Source organism: Protomyces lactucae-debilis (genome assembly GCF_002105105.1).
Source record: "Protomyces lactucae-debilis strain 12-1054 chromosome Unknown BCR37scaffold_6, whole genome shotgun sequence".
NCBI lineage: Eukaryota > Fungi > Ascomycota > Taphrinomycetes > Taphrinales > Protomycetaceae > Protomyces > Protomyces lactucae-debilis.
The window spans coordinates 159,795-173,353 of NW_024467998.1; the positions used below are offsets into that span (position 1 = coordinate 159,795).

The 13,559-nt window shown below is 51.0% G+C and overlaps 8 protein-coding genes across 8 annotated transcripts; 2 read left to right on the forward strand and 6 right to left on the reverse strand.

The window, feature by feature from the left end:
• The first annotated feature begins 61 nt into the window (after positions 1-61).
• On the forward strand, positions 62-1,360 carry BCR37DRAFT_378289 (uncharacterized protein). Its single transcript, XM_040869011.1, has 2 exons — positions 62-1,210; positions 1,263-1,360. Exon 1 carries the CDS (start codon positions 96-98, stop codon positions 1,200-1,202), a length of 1,107 nt encoding a protein of 368 aa, XP_040726303.1. The 5' UTR covers positions 62-95; the 3' UTR covers positions 1,203-1,210; positions 1,263-1,360.
• A 126-nt stretch (positions 1,361-1,486) lies between these two features.
• Positions 1,487-2,611, forward strand: BCR37DRAFT_409625 (60S ribosomal protein L4; the record flags this gene model as incomplete). Its single annotated transcript, XM_040872159.1, has 2 exons — positions 1,487-2,531; positions 2,556-2,611. The coding sequence occupies exons 1-2, from the start codon at positions 1,538-1,540 to the stop codon at positions 2,609-2,611; spliced, it is 1,050 nt and encodes a 349-aa protein (XP_040726304.1). The 5' UTR covers positions 1,487-1,537.
• A 595-nt stretch (positions 2,612-3,206) lies between these two features.
• BCR37DRAFT_386478 (uncharacterized protein) lies at positions 3,207-3,725 on the reverse strand (the record flags this gene model as incomplete). The annotated part of the gene is made up of 1 exon (XM_040870443.1): positions 3,207-3,725. The coding sequence occupies one exon, from the start codon at positions 3,723-3,725 to the stop codon at positions 3,207-3,209; it is 519 nt and encodes a 172-aa protein (XP_040726305.1).
• Positions 3,726-4,437: 712 nt separating this feature from the next.
• Positions 4,438-5,448, reverse strand: BCR37DRAFT_397687 (uncharacterized protein; the record flags this gene model as incomplete). The annotated part of the gene is made up of 1 exon (XM_040871737.1): positions 4,438-5,448. The coding sequence occupies one exon, from the start codon at positions 5,446-5,448 to the stop codon at positions 4,438-4,440; it is 1,011 nt and encodes a 336-aa protein (XP_040726306.1).
• Positions 5,449-6,284: 836 nt separating this feature from the next.
• BCR37DRAFT_408073 (uncharacterized protein) lies at positions 6,285-7,719 on the reverse strand. The gene has a single exon (XM_040872133.1). The coding sequence runs from the start codon at positions 7,539-7,541 to the stop codon at positions 6,495-6,497; it is 1,047 nt and encodes a 348-aa protein (XP_040726307.1). The 5' UTR covers positions 7,542-7,719; the 3' UTR covers positions 6,285-6,494.
• A 1,342-nt stretch (positions 7,720-9,061) lies between these two features.
• Positions 9,062-9,721, reverse strand: BCR37DRAFT_378295 (uncharacterized protein). Its single transcript, XM_040869012.1, has one exon. It carries the CDS (start codon positions 9,602-9,604, stop codon positions 9,311-9,313), a length of 294 nt encoding a protein of 97 aa, XP_040726308.1. The 5' UTR covers positions 9,605-9,721; the 3' UTR covers positions 9,062-9,310.
• Positions 9,722-9,787: 66 nt separating this feature from the next.
• BCR37DRAFT_378296 (uncharacterized protein) lies at positions 9,788-11,142 on the reverse strand. Its single transcript, XM_040869013.1, has one exon. The coding sequence runs from the start codon at positions 11,105-11,107 to the stop codon at positions 9,995-9,997; it is 1,113 nt and encodes a 370-aa protein (XP_040726309.1). The 5' UTR covers positions 11,108-11,142; the 3' UTR covers positions 9,788-9,994.
• Positions 11,143-11,820: 678 nt separating this feature from the next.
• On the reverse strand, positions 11,821-13,512 carry BCR37DRAFT_263415 (uncharacterized protein). Its single transcript, XM_040866726.1, has one exon. The coding sequence runs from the start codon at positions 13,290-13,292 to the stop codon at positions 12,093-12,095; it is 1,200 nt and encodes a 399-aa protein (XP_040726310.1). The 5' UTR covers positions 13,293-13,512; the 3' UTR covers positions 11,821-12,092.
• Positions 13,513-13,559: the final 47 nt, after the last annotated feature.

Below are 13,559 nucleotides of genomic sequence, written 5' to 3' on the forward strand. Positions count from 1 at the left end.
GACAACGAGATCCAGACACAACACCTCCACCAAGGCCCGCTCGCTATTTGCGCATTCTTCCTATCGGCGCTACATCGATACACGCTTCAGATATTATGAGCTCGGCGCGGCGAAGGGGCGCCGCCGACCTGCACCTCCATGTCCCACAATACTCCGCCATGGCCGAAGCCAACGGCAACGCGGCCCTGCGCACACCTTCTATTGCCTCTTCATCCAGCTATACACACCGGCCGCTCGTCGCACGCACCATGTCTACGACTTCCATGCTCTCAAGCGATGGCGAAGGCGCAGTGGAACAGCCCTGGACACAAGCGCAAGATTTACTGCTGTCCAATATTTACGACATGGAATTGACGACGTATTCACATGCGAATCCGCCATTTGTTCCCTCTGCGCCGCCACCTGCGCTTCTGTCGCGTGTCTCGAAACGCGCCATCAAGTCAGCGGGTGGTGCTGCCGCTTGGCCACATACTTTGCCGCAAACGAGAAAGCATCTATTGATTCTGGCACGTCGGAATGCGCCTGAACCACCTTCACCGCATCTAGCGCCGGATGCGCCCATGACAAACCCTATGGGCGTTTTGACGAATGAGCAACCTGGGTTCTTTAGCCAGCGTTATCGTCAGCTAGATCGACAGCAACAACACCATGTGGATGAGGAGATGCTCAATAGTCCCTTTGATGAGCGTACGTTTGACTTTACTGCTCAACCAGGACACAGAGGTTCTCCCAAATCGCCTCGCAAGTCAAGCGAGCGGATTCGCAATAACCAAGCAGCCGCAGCTGCATCGTCTGCATTCCTTGCAGCGCATGAACAGACTAAAGCGCATAGCAGGCCTGATCTCATGCGTGTTGGGAGTTTTGGGTTCGGTGTACCCTTGACGCCTCGCAAGGGGGAACGGCGAACCAGTCAAGATTCCATGATTGATGGTGGTGCGATACCAACAAGAACAATTGCTCAGCCAACACTCAAACATGGCAGACAGGAAGAGACGGTACCGCTGTATCGACGCCGTGAACAGCAGATGCACGGACCTGGGCCGTTGCAACCGTCTTCCTCGCTTGATGAGATGGGCGAAGGGTCTGCACAAGGTATGGACAAGCGTGTTGCAGAGATGATGCTGTCGCCGCGGCGGTCTTCTCGACTGCGTTCAAGCCAGCCCATGAAGCGGACAAACAGCTCACTGAGCATCACGGACTAGCAGCAGACCTGCAGTGTTGGTTAGCAGCACTGTCGATGCATGCAGTGTAATTTAGGATACATTAATCAGAATGAGAAATAGTTATTGAGATTGAGAGGGTGATTGATGAGCAGTGTCTGGCAGCCTGACATAGCCTCTGTCCCAATTTACATCCTCATATACTCTCTTCCAGTACAGCACATTCAGGACTAATCAATGTAATCATCCCTCTTCTGCGCAGTCACAGCGCAACAACAAATTCCCCAAATTTCCCACGAAGCAAAATTGAGAAGCAGCAGCAGCAACGACACAGGAGAGCAGCAAGAGAGCAAGAGGCAGTACATCACCCAGCAAGCATGTCCACCTCCAGGCCTCAAGTCAACGTCTACAGCGGCGCATCCGCCAGCTCCCAAGTCTCACTTCCTGCCGTCTTCAAGGCACCCATCCGCCCAGATGTCGTGCAGCAGGTACACACCTCTATGGCCAAGAACAAGCGTCAGGCCTACGCCGTGAGCACCAAGGCAGGTGGTCAAACCTCTGCTGAATCTTGGGGAACAGGACGTGCCGTCGCACGTATTCCTCGTGTCTCCGGTGGTGGTACCCACCGTGCCGGTCAGGCTGCTTTCGGTAACATGTGCCGTGGTGGTCGTATGTTTGCACCTACAAAGGTCTACCGCAAGTGGCACTTCAAGGTCAACCAGAACCAGAAGCGTTTCGCTGTTGCTTCTGCTATTGCTGCTTCGGCCATTCCTTCCCTCGTGTTGGCTCGTGGTCACCGTATTGAGGAGCTCTCTGAGTGCCCTCTCGTCGTCTCCGACGATGTCTCTGGCCTCAAGAAGACCAAGGAGGCTGTTGCTTTCCTCAAGGAGCACAAGGCACACCGTGATGTCCTCAAGGTTGCCAACTCCAAGAAGGTCCGCGCCGGTAAGGGCAAGCTCCGAAACAGGCGTCACACCCAGCGTCGTGGTCCCCTGGTCATCTACGACAAGGATGAAGGTCTCGTCAAGGCATTCCGCAACATCCCCGGTGTGGAGGTCGCTAATGTGCGTACCCTCAACTTGCTCCAGCTCGCCCCTGGTGGTCACCTCGGCCGATTTTGCATCTGGACACAGTCTGCATTCTCCCTGCTCGACAGCATTTGGTCATCTGAGATGAAGTCTGGCTACGTCCTTCCTCAACACATCATGGCCAACTCGGATGTTACTCGTCTCATCAACTCTGATGAGATCCAGTCTGTCCTCAAGGCCAAGGGCAACCCACTCGTCAAGCGCACCATGGTGCAGAAGAAGAACCCTCTCAAGAACAAGGCCGTGGCACTCAGGTTGAACCCTTACACCAAGGCCTTTGCCGGTAGCGAACACAAGAAGCTTGAAGATGGCAAGGGCAAGCAGGACCTCACCAAGTTCTTGCCTACCCTCTTCTCAGACTAGATTATAGTCAATTGCATCATCTTACTACTTGTCTCAAAGCATTGATGCATGACTGCTGTATGAAATCTAAATAAATGCCTGTGGGCCGTTCGCAAAGTATACCCCCTGCTCCTCGGGGGTCAATTGAAAGCCGTAATTTTCAAACCAGAACTGAGCGAAATCAGAATCAACGAGTTCTTCCAGACAGGACCCAAGGATTTGAGCGCATTGGTACCGGAAATGAATACGCCCACGGGTAACTTGCCTTTGAGCTAGTTGTTGATGGTTGCGATTTTCTAGTCGATAAAGCGCTTCGATTCGATTGACGACCAATGTTAGGTAATCACCATAACACCTGATCCCGACTTGCCCGGTGTTCGGATATCCTGGCGCCGACCGATCAGGATAGCGGATTGTACAGACGCCAGGATTATCGGCCGTCCACGCTGCCTGCGGGCCATGCCTTCCGCGACTGAGAGGGATTGCGCCATCTGCAAACCTGCTGGAAAAGGCGGCAACACACTGGATTGGCTGTTGGGAAGGCTGTGGTACAAGGGAGCTTTCATACACCACTTGCCACTTCCAATCCGAGTTGGGCTCATTTATATAGGTCCATTCATTTGGAGTGAGAGAGTCTCCGTACCAACCTTGATAATACAAGGCTTGTTCCAGCAAGCGGTTTGCAATATTGCGAGTCTGGCACTGATCGTGAGCTAGCAGTCCAAGTACTTGGAGAGCTCGCTGCACCGCCACTTCCACCGAACATAAGCATGTGATCTCCCGCGTGCCGCATCGGGCCCTCTGCGATGCACGGACATCGGTCCAAAACCCAGCATATGTTTTGAATGCGAATATCCCAATCAAACTGGTGATTGATGAAGAAGCAAATATCTGGTTCTTTTCGTGCAATGCCGTAAATGAGATCAGCGATGCGGCGTTTGCACTGTTGCTCGCAGTCTTCAGCCGGTTGGATGCCAGTACAACTCGCTGCAAGTCGAAGGGTGGCGCTGGCTTGAAAAACGATTTGATTGCATTGTAGATCTTCCTGAGGATCTCCCACAGTCCATCCAACAACGGCCAGCCAAATGACAAAGACTGCCAGTGCTCGAGCTGCAGCTGGCCTTTGCATCGCCATGTGCATGTGTTGCATGAGCATGTGGGTCAAAGTCATGGAAGTTCTTTGCAGCTTTGCTCAGATGATACTTCTGAAGAATTTTCGTATGTGAAAAAAAAAGACTGTGTAGCAATTGCCAGCACTGCACTTGCTCCTTGCCTGGGGTCCCATGGTATCTTGCTCTCCTGGATGTGACCCCTGAAAAGCGGAAATTAGCCCATCTGAAAGGTTTTGTCTTGGCGACCTCCCTATTAGCTGAGCCTCAGTCGGTCGGTGTCAGTCTCATTTACGGCTGTAGAGAAGCCCGCAACACCATCTGGTAGTCAAGGATGAGTTCTCAACGCATCCATGCTCAGCGCAACACGACTGACTCGATCGTCATCCTGTTTGCCAACGTCAGCGAAATTCAGTATGTCCTCGAAGCCAAAGCAACTACTCCTTAAGCGTACCATGTCGTAGAAGAGGCGGCTCAGGAGCCAGGCTCTAGAAACGATGTTGAGAACCTACATCAAGACCTCTGTTGGTAGTGAGCACACACGGCTTGACTATGGCAAGGGCAAAGCTGACCCTTGCCGCCAAGTGATTGCATACTCTTATTTCTGTTTATATCCTAGGTGGCTCTCATCATTACAAACACTTTTACTCTGAGGCATTGATGTGATTAAATGTAGGTAGTAATTTTGTTGTGGGTGTTGTCAAGTTTTAGTTTATGAAACTACGATATTTTCAGCTACTACCTATAGTGTTCTTCAAGATATGCAAGAACTTCCGGCGCAAGGACCGAATAACCCGCCAGGTGGTTGCCCATCTGCAGACCTGCCACGAAAGCAAAGTCTTGACCAAGGCCAATTTCAAGGTAGACTTCTCCAGCTATCAGTGCATATTCATTTCGAAGACGGATGAAATTCTGTGCTTGAGCACGTGGATCTGCCTCGTAAAGCTGTCTGAGCCGGTCGACAATGTCGTCCATACCTGGCCCACCAAAGCATTTGATGCCAAGGGTACCGGAGGCTTCATTGCTCAAGTCAGGACGTTTGATTGTGCAGCTGCCAGAACCAGGCTCAATCAGCCGATCTGCAAATGCGCTGGAAAACGCAGCATCGCAATTGATATCAGTGGATTGTTTTGTCATTGACCTTACTTGCCAGGGGCGCTCGGATGGGACCATACTCCCGTACCAATTTTCAAATGAGCCTTCAATTGGATTCATGCGAATTGCAACAATAGCAGGACTGCACCGCGCCGGACTGTTGGCCATTGGCTCCTGCATGGGATTACCTCCTTCAGGTTGCTGACGGACTTGAACATGTCTGCTGATACGCTGCAGCATCACATCCACCGAACACATGCAAACAATACGCGTACCAGGTGAATGCGAACAACCTTCACCAGCCAAGCCCAAACGGCCGGGCAGCGCTTCTGTTGAATGGAACCTTTGAAAACGGAGGTCCCACTCGAACGCGGGATTGACGAAGGAGCATTCATCTGCTGGGCACCACGCTAGGCGATAAATGTAATCAGCGATGCGATGGCTGCATCCTTGCGCACAGAATTTGGCTCTATCCGCAAGTGTGCCGCAATATGGGGATTCAAAGGTCTTGGTGGCCCGCATAGCAATTTGACGGCACATGTCTTGGGCCAAGGACCAGTTGGCAACGACAAGCCAGATGAAGATGGCCAACAGCGTACGATCAGAAAATGTCCGCATGGCCAAAGACATGTAGTCAAGGTGGTAGGAGTCCATTGCGGCCTTGCCCAGATGTTCAGATCAGGAGCGAGAATAAAATTGCAGTTGCGCAGTTGCGGTGGTCTTCTTTCAAGTTGTTCCGCATGCATTCCCCTGCAGCAGTAGCAGTAGCACGATCGGCACGCACCAATTGCAGCCCCCTGAGAAGCCGCAAAATCTAGGACCATCTGAAAGATTCCATGGGCAGCGAGCTGCCTCTGAAGAGACGCCTCGAGCGTTGCTGTCCTTCTCATGTCAAATTGACCCGCTGTGCGGTATGATCATATCTCAATCATGCTTTTCCTGCAATCACCGACGCAATCGACCGTCAGGCATCGAGGAGATCGCGAATTGAGATAAAGCATATGCAGCACACGATGTATGTGCCTCAGCTTGTTCTTCTTTGGCCACTGACTTACCCACCGCGATCTGAATCAAGTTGTGCTCTAGCATAGGCCGCACTAAGTGGTCTGCAGTATCATGATTGGACTGCTCGATGTGTTTTGGCTCACATATCTGTTTGAGGTGTCGCGATCGTTGTCCATGGCCTCTGTCAAAGTCAAGCCTTTATGACCTGCTGGGCCATCCGAGCCTCGATTGATCGGCTTCAGTCTCATCTGCGGCTGTCGAGAAGCCCAGAACATCGTCTAGTAGTCAAGGATGAGTTCTCAATGCGTCCTTGCTCAACTCAACACGACTAACTCGGTCGTCATCCGTTTTGCCGACCTTGGCGAGATTCAGTCTGTCATTAGTGTCAAGGGCAACTTCTCCTCCAGTGTATTATATCGCAGAAGAGTCTGCTTGAAGGCGAGGCTCTAGAATGATGTTCAGAACCTACATCAAGGCCTCTGTGGGTAGTGAGCACACACGGCTTGACTATGGCAAGGGCAAAGCTGACCCTTGCCGCCAAGTGATTGCATACTCTTATTTCTGTCTATATCTTAGGTGGCTCTCATCATTACAAACACTTTCACTCTGAGGCATTGATGTGATTAAATGTAGGTAGTAATTTTGTTGTGGGTGTTGTCAAGTTTTAGTTTATGAAACTACGATGTTTTCAGCTACTACCTATAGGGTTGTTCAAAATATGCAAGAACTTCCGGCGCAAGGACCGAATAACCCGCCATGTAGTTGCCCATCTGCTGTCCTTCCACGAAGGCAAGGTCCTGACCAAGGCCAATTTCAAGGTAGACTTCTCCAGCTATCCGTGCATATCGATCTCGAACATGGATAAAGCTCATTCCTTGTGCAGGTGCTGTGGCTGGATCTGCTCCGTAAAGCATTTGGAGCCGTTCGACAAGGTCATTCATACCTGGTCCATCAAAACACTTGATGCCAAGGGTACCACGGGCTCCATTGTTCGAGTCAGGACGTTTGATTGTGCAGCTGCCAGAATCAGCCTGAATGAGGTCTGCAAATGCGCTGGAAAACTCGGCACCGCAGTTGATTTGTTCATAAGCCCTCTCTGGAACATGCGGATATAGTAACCAGAGGCCCTCATCTGATCGACCTCCCGGTTCAGCTGCTTCCTGTTGCACTACTCTCCTGTACCAAGGTTGACCTGCAAATTGAATTGGTATCATGCGAATTGCAATCCTGTCAGGAGAGCACAACCACGGGTCATTGGCCATTGCTGCCTGTAAGAGAACGTCCCATCCAGGTTGCTGAAGCACTTGACCATCTACTGCTGTACGCTGCAGCATCACATCCACCACACACATGCACACAATACTAGTTGATTGTGAACACCCTTCATCTGAGATTCCCAGATTGCTGGGCAGCGCGTCCATCGAGTGGATATTTTGAAAACGGAGGTCCCACTCGAACGCGGGATTGACGAAGGAGCATACATCTGCTGGGGTCCTCGCTTGGCCGTAAATGTAATCAGCAATGCGACGGCTGCATCCTTGCGCACAGAATTTGGCCCTATCTGCATCTGTGCCGCAATATGGGGATTGAAAGGTCTTGGTGGCCCGCATAGCAATTTGTCGGCACCTGTCTTGAGCCAAGGAGCAGTTGGCAATGACAAGCCAGATGAAGATGGCCAGCAGCGTACGATCAGAAAATTTCCGCATGGCCAAAGACATGTAGTCAAGGTGGTAGGAGTCCATTGCGGCCTTGCCCAGATGTTCAGATCAGGAGCGAGAATAAAGTTGCAGTTGTGCAGTTGCAGGTGGTCTTCTTTCAAGTCTTTCCGCATGCATTCCCCTGCAGCAGTAGCAGTAGCATGATCGGCACGCACCAATTGCAGCCCCCTGAGAAGCCGCAAAATCTAGGACCATCTGAAAGATTCCATGGGCAGCGAGCTGCCTCTGAAGAGACGCTCGAGCGTTGCTGTCCTTCTCATGTCAAATTGACCCGCTGTGCGGTATGATCATATCTCAATTATGCTTTTTCTGCAATCACCGGCGCAAGCGAATGTCAGGCGTTAAAGTATTCGCGAATTTGAGATAAAGCATCTGCTGCACACGAGGTATATGCTTCAGCTTGTTTCTTTGGTCATTGACTTATCCACAGTGATGTGAATTAAGTTGAAGTCCAGTTTAGGCCGCTTCATGTAGGTGGAATCATGATCAAACTGCCCGATGTGTGTTGGCTCACATATCTGTTTGAGGTGTCACGATCGATGGCCATGCATATGGCCTTTGTCACGGTCAAGCCTTTATGACCTGCTGGGCCATCCGAGCCTCGGTCGATCGGTTTCAGTCTCAAACACGGCTGTAGAGAAGCCCACAACATGCATCGTCTGGTAACCAAATCATGAGTGCTCAAAGCATCCTTGCTCAGCGCAACACGACTAACTCGGTTGCCATCCGGTTTGCCATCATTTGCGCAATCCAGTCTGTTCGCAAAGCAATGAACAACTGTCTTACAGGCGTCTCTTGCCGCACAAGACTTTACTCAAGAGCAAGGCCCGAAGAATGATGTTGAGACCCCACCTTAAGGATCCTGTTCTACGGGAACTTTCCAGCTGCAGGGCTGGTAGACCGGTGGTAAACGGAAGACTGATACGGTGAGATAAACGAACGACGAACGGTAGAACTATGGCGCTGGTGACAATAGGGCGATGATCGAGGCGTAGTATATTGGCGATCAACGGGTGAGGACTGGTGATCGCTGGTGACTAGCACGCAGCGAGCTGCAGCTGGCGGGCCAGGACTCTGAATGGTTCAGGCATAGCTCTAGAGCAAATGAGGCTGACTATGTACTTTCTACAGCTGTTGTGCAAGGTGACTTGCACGCTTGCTACGCTTTTGCGCTTGTTCCACCTCGTCGGCTGTGGCGGCGCGGTAGTCCCTGGTATTTGCTGCAGCCTCTAGCAGCTGAGCTTTGGCCGTGATTGGCCGGCTACGTTTGCCCTGTAGTAGTCAGTAGGGTTCAAGTCTGGCGAGGGCAGAAGTAGTGTACTGTACGACGTGTTGTGCGGTCTCTGTATCGCTGTCGTTGTCTTGCTCCTCGTTTGGCGCACTATTTTATGCGTTGCGTCGTGCTTGTCGTGCCTGCTTGTTGTTCTCTTCGTCGGTCCCCTGCTGTTCAGTTTCTCTCAAACGTATTTTGTACATCGATTGATGTAGTCAGTAAGGGACCGTTGCGTGGATCTAAATTGGTGGGCGTCATCACGTACGGCAACTTGCATATTCTTGGCACCATGCTGAGCGATGGCCATGGAAATCCGGTTCGCTTGCGCCCTGGCAAGCGATGTGAAGTCGCATTCAAGATGACGGACTGCCTTCCTTAGCTCGGCAACGCTTTGCGAATGGATTCGACAGCCGGCATTCAATACGCTTGGAACCTCCCTTGACACGCGTCGTAGTCGTGCTAGTACCTTTGTCATGCGTGTATCGTGTGCAAGGCGTTCAAATTGGTCTCGATCGTCCTCCTATGCGGTAAACACGGCGCAGTGTATCAGAAGAGATAGGGACATGTCAGACGAAGCCATGAGATCGTTGTTGACTGTACCTGTTGTGACGCGAGCTCGAGGCCGCTGTGCTGGTTCCGTGAACGACGCGGGGAAGAGGCTCGGATCAAAGGCATTGAGCAAGACTTTAGCATGTTGAGCATCTGTAGCAAGAAGTAGATGCGTTACTTGCTTTGCTGTGGCAGCGTCAAGGACGAGAATGTTGGCTGTCCATTCGCTTGGCAGGTGGGACTCTACCGCACTAAAGCACAGCATTGATCTGACTTTGTTGGTCAGACACACTTGAGAGACAGAACTAGAGGAAGAGAGACTGCAGGAATGCGCATCTAGAGTGGAGCGCTGCTTGCAGTGACCATGAGACGTACTATAGCCTGTAGCTGGTTGAGAGTTGCACAGTGGCCAAAGTTCAATACCAACAAAGTCCAACTTCACACCGAGCACATCACACCGACGACTCGACTTCCTTGATTCTTGCAGCCTTGGAGACAAAGCCGCTCGACGAATGTCAGAGGCCTACTGCAGGCAAGCAGCAGAGCCTCGCAGCCAAGTAAGTGCTTACTCTCATCTCCGATCATGAATTTAGCATAGGTAAAGTTCATCATTTCAATTCAAACACTTTCACTCTTAAAGCATTGGTATGGTAAACTAAAGGTAATACTGTGTTGGATGTTGTTGAATATAAGCGATGGCTCCCGGCGAAAGGTTTGAAGCGCCCGCCAAATCCTCGGCCATTTGCCGACCTACCACGGAAGCAAAGTCCTGACCAAGGCCTATTTTAAGGCAGAGTGCCCCGACTACCGATACAAGTTGATTTCGAAGACGGATAAAATTGTTTGCTGTGACAGGTGCACTGCTTCGAGCGCGTGGATCTGCCTCGTAAAGCCGTTTGAGCCGGTCGACGATAACATTCATACCGGGCCCACCAAAACACTGGATGCCAAGGGTACCATGGGCTCCATTGGTTAAATTAGGACGTTTGATTGTGCAGCTGCCAGGACCAGAGTCTATCAGCGCATCTGCGAATGAGCTGGAAAAGCTGGCATCGCACAAGATATGTTCGTGAATTCGAAGAATCGCAGATGGATTGATTCGCGTTACTTCCCAGATGTGCTCGTCTGGTGGAATCTGTGGAGCATCTGTTGCGGGATAGCCTTGTACACGTTCTCCATGATCAGCTGCTTCCTGTTCCACCATGTTCCTGTACCAAATTTCAAATACAAATTGAAATGGATTCATGCGCTGTGCAATACTTACGTCAGAACACTGCTGCTCGTTGTTGGCCATTGCTGCCTGTTCAGGTTGCTGTGGCTGTTGCTCTGGAAGGTCTGGTACGATACGCTGCAGCATCACGTCTACCGAACACATGCAAACGACACGCGGACGAGGTGCTCGCGAACAACGTTCACCTGACGAGCCCGAACGAATGGGCGTACTGACTACCGCACGGAAATTCTGAAAACGGAGGTCCCAATCAAACTTGGGATCGTTGTAGGAGCATACATCTGGCAGGCTCCATGCTAGGCGGTAAATGTAATCAGCGATACGACGGCTGCATCCTCGCGCACAAAACTCGGCCTTGTCTTTTTCTTTGACGCAATATCGGGATTGAAAGGATTGGACGGCCCGCATAGGAACCTGTCGGCAGGTTTGCGCCAAAACCCAGTTGATAGCGGCGAGCCAGATGACGACGGCCAACAGCGTACGACCAGCAAAAGTTCGCATGGCCATAGACATGTAGTCAAGGTGGTAGGAGTGCATTGCGAGCTTGCCCAGGTGATAAGATCAAGGAGCACGGATAAAATTGCAATTTCATAGCTGCATGCGATCTTCTTTGAAATTCTTTTGTCAAGATTCCCCTGCAGCAGCATGGCCGGCATGCACCAATTGCAACCCCTGAAAAGCCACAGAATTTATGACCATCTGAAAGGTTCCATGGTCAGCGAGCTGCCTACCGAGACTCAAGGGCCGCCTGAGTGTCTCTGGCCTTCTTGTGTGTAAGCTTGACTCTCTGTGCGGTATGATCATATCTCAATCATGCTTTTACTGCAATCACCGACGCAAGCGACTGTCAGGCGTTGAAGAATTCGCGAAATTGGAATGACGCATATGCTGCACACGATGTACGTGCTTCAGCTTGTTTCTTTGGTCACTGACTTGTCCACCGGGAATCAGAATCAAGTTGGACTCCACTGTAGGCCACCCTATGTGATTGATATCAAAATTAAACTGCTCGATGTGTTTTGGCTCACATCTCTGTTTGAGGTCTCGATGCCATGGCCTCTCTCACAGCCAAGCCTTTATGACCTGCTGAGCCAACCAAGCTTCATTCGATCGGTGTCAGTCTCATATGCGGTTGCAGAGAAGCCCACAACATCGTCTGGTTGTCGGAGATGAATTTCTCAATGGGTCCTCGCTCAACGCAACACGACTAAATCGGTTGTCATGCGTTTTGCCAAGATTTGCGAGATTCAGTCTGTTCGTAAAGCCAGGGATAACTATCTTACAGGCGTATCCATGTCGTAGAAGAGTTTACTCAAGAGTAAGGCCCAAAGAATGATGTTGAGACCCCACATCAACTGCAAGGCCCTTGTTGATATTGAGTACATACGGCTTCACCATGGCAACAGCAGGCAGCTGAACCTTGTAGCCAAGTAACTGCTTACTCTCATCTCTGATCATGAATTTAGCATAGGTAGAGAACATCGTTTCAAACACTTTCACTCTTAAGCATTGGTATGGTAGACTATAGGTAATACTGTGTTGGGTGTTGTTGACCATAAGCAAGAGCTTCCGGCGAAAGGTTCGAAGCGCCCGCCATATACTCGCCCATTTGCTGACCTACTAAGGAAGCAAAGTCCTGACCAAGTCTCATTTCCAAGAAGGCGCTCTCAGTTATCCAGGCATATAGGTCTCGAACACGGATAAAATTTCTTGCTCGTGTAGGTACATTGCGTGGATCCGCCTCGTATAGCCGTTTGAGCCGGTCGACAATGTCAACCATACCTAGCCCACCAGAACATTTGAGGCCAAGCGTACCCGAGGCTTTAGCTTTATTGCTGAGATCAGGACGTTTGATTGTACAGCTGCCAGAACCAGATTCCATCAGCAAATCTGCAAACGCGCTGTCAAAGTGGGCTTCGCATCTGATCAATCGCCTGGTTGGCTCTGAATGAACTCGCCAGATGTGCTCGTTTGATGGAATACCCGGTGCATCTGTTCCCGGATAGAAGTTGTCTTGTACAACTTCATTACGCTCAGCTGCTTCCTGCTGTACCATGTCCCTGTACCAAACTTCACGTGAAAGCCCAGCTGGATTCATGCGATTTGCAATGCCACCATTAGGAAGACACCACCACTTGTTTCTGGCAATTGCTGCCTGCATGGGATCATAGTGTCCAGATTGCTGGGGCTCTGCAAGGAATAGAACGGCACGCTGCAGCATCACATCCACGGAGCACATGCATTCGATATTAGGTGTTTGCGAACACCCTTCACCTGCCATCCCCATATCGCCAGGCAGCGTCACTGTCGAACGAAGATTTTGAAAACGGAGGTCCCAATCATACCGAGGATTGACGATGGAGCATACATCTGCCGCGGTCCACGCTAGGCGGTAAATGTAATCGGCGATGCGACGACTGCATCGTTGCGCACAGAATTTGTCCCTATCTGCAACTGTGCCGCAATATGGGGATCGAAAGGTCTGGGTGGCCTGCAGAGGAATCTGTCGGCACATGTCTTGGGCCAAGGACCAGTTGACAGCGGCGTGCCAGATGATGATAGCCAACAGCGCACGATCGGCAAAAGTTCGCATGGCCATAGACATGTAGTCAAGGTGGTAGGAGTGCGTTGAGCTTGCCCAGATGACAAGATCACGGAGCACGGATAACATTGCAAGTTGACAGCTGCATGCGATTTTCTTTGAAATTCTTTTCGCAAGCATCCCCCTGCAGCAGCAGCAGCATGGTCGGCATGCACCAATTGCAACCCCTGAAAAGCCACAGAATTTAGGACCATCTGAAAGGTTCCATGGTCAGCGAGCTGCCTCTCGAGACTCAAGAGACGCCCGAGTGTCGCTGCCCTTCTTGTGCGAGATTGCCCTGCTGTACAGACGATCAAATCTCAATTATGCTCTTGCTGCAATTACCGATGCAATCGACCGTTAGGCGTCGAGGAAATCGCGAATTTGAGATAAAGTGGCTGGTCCGAA

Excerpts from the sequence above, each read along its gene's own strand:
- BCR37DRAFT_378289 (XM_040869011.1), top strand. The coding sequence starts at position 96 with ATGAGCTCGGCGCGGCGAAGGGGCGCCGCCGACCTGCACCTCCATGTC.
- BCR37DRAFT_408073 (XM_040872133.1), bottom strand. The coding sequence starts at position 7,541 with ATGGACTCCTACCACCTTGACTACATGTCTTTGGCCATGCGGAAATTT.
- BCR37DRAFT_378295 (XM_040869012.1), bottom strand. The coding sequence starts at position 9,604 with ATGCTGTGCTTTAGTGCGGTAGAGTCCCACCTGCCAAGCGAATGGACA.
- BCR37DRAFT_378296 (XM_040869013.1), bottom strand. The coding sequence starts at position 11,107 with ATGCACTCCTACCACCTTGACTACATGTCTATGGCCATGCGAACTTTT.
- BCR37DRAFT_263415 (XM_040866726.1), bottom strand. The coding sequence starts at position 13,292 with ATGCTTGCGAAAAGAATTTCAAAGAAAATCGCATGCAGCTGTCAACTT.